Source organism: Coenobita brevimanus, chromosome 57 (assembly GCF_032717465.1).
Source record: "Coenobita brevimanus isolate Jiangsu-jjx chromosome 57, ASM3271746v2, whole genome shotgun sequence".
Taxonomy (NCBI): Eukaryota; Metazoa; Arthropoda; class Malacostraca; order Decapoda; family Coenobitidae; genus Coenobita; species Coenobita brevimanus.
In genome coordinates this window covers 40338447-40341855 of record NC_137010.1, presented here as the reverse complement: position 1 = coordinate 40341855, position 3409 = coordinate 40338447, and the positions used below count along the sequence as shown (strand labels likewise).

Here is a 3409-nt window from a genome sequence, read left to right as displayed (position 1 = left end):
AGATATATGAGAGAGGGGGGGTGTGAGTTGGGAAGAGGGCAGCAGGATGACGGGGGATAGGGTGACATGGAGACGATTTGTTTAGGGCCATCCCTTACAAGACTGAGGCGTCAGGCAATAGATAGACAGATTTAGCCTACTCAAATTTCAAGTGATATGGAGGTTAGACCATCATATACCGTAAATTTATCAATGGCCTAAGTAATTTCAGAGGCTCCCCATAAACTGTAAACGTTCAAGCATATCTAACAATCATGACTGACAAGAAAATATCTAAACCTACCTAATACACTGGCCCATTCTATTGTGGAAATGATAATATCCATACACGAGGTCCGAGAAATACCAAGCTTGAACACTGATTTGGATAAAGTCTTGATTTGGAGCCAAAATCAGAGACCAAACAGTATAACTGACTATACGGTAACGATCGATAAACCCGAGACATAAAAAAGTAAATATATGTACCTCCTAATCCTAAATTAGGTCTTGATCTCATGCAGCGCCGGCACAGCAACTAATAAACATCATGTTCATCAACATTGAAGTATAAACGCTCCTGCCGAACTTTCGAATAAGAATAAAATAAAAATAATTGTCTTGTTGGTCTCTTGTATAGTAAAGTAATTCTAAAAATGTTTTATTATTTACTAATTAGTAAACTGAAATATTATCCAGATAACAACAGCATATACAAATTCAAAATTGAAAAAAAAAAAAAAATGGTTTTGAAAGAAAACCACAAAGATATAAGGGTAACTATACTGTTTAAGCAGTGGCGGATTGGCATGCAAAAATTTCTGAATATTCGAGCAACATAAGTGATCAATTGATATTAATCGTTTTACACACACACACACACACACACACACACACACACACACACACACATATATATATATATATATATATATATATATATATATATATATATATATATATATATATATATATATACTAAAAGTGAAAATTTACAAGTCCATGGTTAGACCAATTTTAATTTACGGGCATGAGTCATGGTACAGTACAATTGCAACAGATCAGAAAGTATCAGGATTTCAGAATAAAATACTGGGAAGGATTCTTGGGGTAAAGTGGCAAGACAGAGTTACAAATGCAAGAGTAAAGGATATTAAGAGGGTGGAACCAGTTAATAAACATGTGAGGCAGGTCCTGCAGTGGATACTCAAACGGCTGATGATGATGATGATATATATATATATATATATATATATATATATATATATATATATATATATATATATATATATATATATATATATATATATATATATATATATATATATATATATATATATATATATATATATATATATATATATATATATATATATATATATATATATATATATATATATATATATATATATATATATACTACGTTTTGTGAATTGGGGGCCATGGCCCCCCAGCCCCCCCCATTGGCTACGCCCAATCACACACCACCACCAGGCTACTGGCACCGTTCCTGGCATCCTGGAATATCATACATTACGGTGCTGTGGTAACAGCGTTTGTGTAGTTACACTATAATGGTTGACTTATGGAACAATAATGTAACTATACTGTATTTGCTTTAACTTGGCCTAATTGCCTTCTCTTCATCTTGAATACTGAGCTATCAGAAATCAACGCTGGAATATGATTCCACTTACAAAGTAGCACTACGGGAACGATGCCTAACAGTGGCACTGTCTGGTGCTGCCAATGAACTGCAGGAAACTAGCTGCAAAAAAAGGCGACAGTATCCGCCAAACTGAACTGAAAGCTATGCTGATCCCTCTGATTATTGCACCCGCCCGCTCGATACCCGGATCAGTGGTGTTGTTTTCTTTTGGCGCGAGCGCGCGCTTGGATTTGTGCCTAATAATAATAATAATAATAATAATAATAGTTAACGGGCTATTGGATAAAAGGCAGCCAAAGGCTGAAAATATACAATGGATAATAGGAAGAGTATTTGAAAAGGACTGTAGATACATGCTTTAAAATATAAAAAGATTAATAGTTAATACTTAATCATAGTCAAATTATGAAATTGTTAAAACCTGTTAGCAAATCACATTACAAATATATTTAAACTTAGTTAAGAAGTGAAGTCAGACATACAATATTAATGATTGTTTAAAATTCTAACTAGAGTGGGAATCGGGCTGTTCATTTACCTGTCAGTTCTGACTAGAACTGGGGTAACCTTATTGTATCTACGAGTGGCACGTAGTGGTGGGCAAGGTAAAGAGAATGTGAGGTAGATTCACCGTTCCCGGCTCGCGCAGAGAGTGTGACGTCAAGGATAAGAAGACAGAAAGAGAGAATGGGAGCGTGAAAGAAAACTAATGTAATGGTATACCAATGCAAACTGACGATTTCCAGATAAATTGGTAGGTGTTTAGTGTTTCTATACTCTCAACCAGTGATCTCTGTCAATATTTTCAGTTGTTTTTTTCATAATAAGCTAGTTTACAGGCATCTGTGACGTCAGATCTGTGTCTGTATGACCCTGTATACAACATTCCTATATTCTCTGAAAACAGTTCTTCTTGAAGGCATGTTTTATAATATCTCAGAAACATAGCATTAACCTTTTCATTGCTCTGCATGCAGTTTAGGATGCAAATAAAAGTAATCCATGTAGGACGGGGAGCTCATATCACAGGGCAGGTAGGTGAGCAACTGGCCTCACTATCAAGCACAGACCCTCAGTCTGGATTATCTGTGACGTCATGCACAGACCTAGACACATTTTTGCTCCCCACCCTCGCAGTGTGAAACAACCTTATTTTCTCTTTACCTTGGTGGTGGGGGTGTTGGCGGTGGCAGGAGGTGGCAATGACACAGGTTGTTCAGCAACTTGTGGCTGAAGTGTTCTAGGGCTTGGTGATGGTTGTCAGCCAGGGTTGTTGGTCAAGGGTGTGGAGGGCATCATCATAGGTGCTGTAGGTGGGTCCCATGATGATCTTAACTGCACGTTCTTGAATGCCCTCAAGACGGAATCGCTGTGTCTGTGTCAGGCTGGGGGACCAGGCAGGTGAGGCGTATGTCAGCTCGGGGAGAATAAACTGTTTGTAAATGTTGCACAGCTCCATCATTGGAAGACCAAGGGACTTGAGGTGTCGGAGCATGTACTATATGTAGCTGGCTGCTTTGACTACAGCATTGACGTGATTGCCCCAATACAGCTTGGGGCAGATGACCACTTCGAGCGTGTGGTGCAGAGTGAGGCTGGGAGGTGAAATGGGTGCAATGCTAAGGATGAAATGCATTACCACTGTTTTCTCAGTGTTGATGGTGATGTTAGCACTGGTACAGGAACTAAGGTTATTTAGAACTGTCTCAAGTGAGTGTAGTCAGAGATGTTACTGATGGTTGTGGTTATTGTTGAATCATC

At 38.0% G+C, this 3409-nt stretch overlaps 1 protein-coding gene across 1 annotated transcript in view; it reads right to left on the bottom strand.

Annotated features, from left to right (window-relative positions):
• Nucleotides 1-2764, bottom strand: part of LOC145401972 (uncharacterized) — a 67787-nt gene extending 65023 nt beyond the window's left edge. Inside the window, exon 1 of the mRNA XM_080274076.1 lies at nucleotides 2719-2764. Within this exon, the coding sequence (XP_080130202.1) occupies nucleotides 2719-2764 (46 nt within the window). The remainder of the gene's footprint in view (nucleotides 1-2718) is intronic.
• Between the last annotated feature and the right edge of the window lie 645 nt (nucleotides 2765-3409).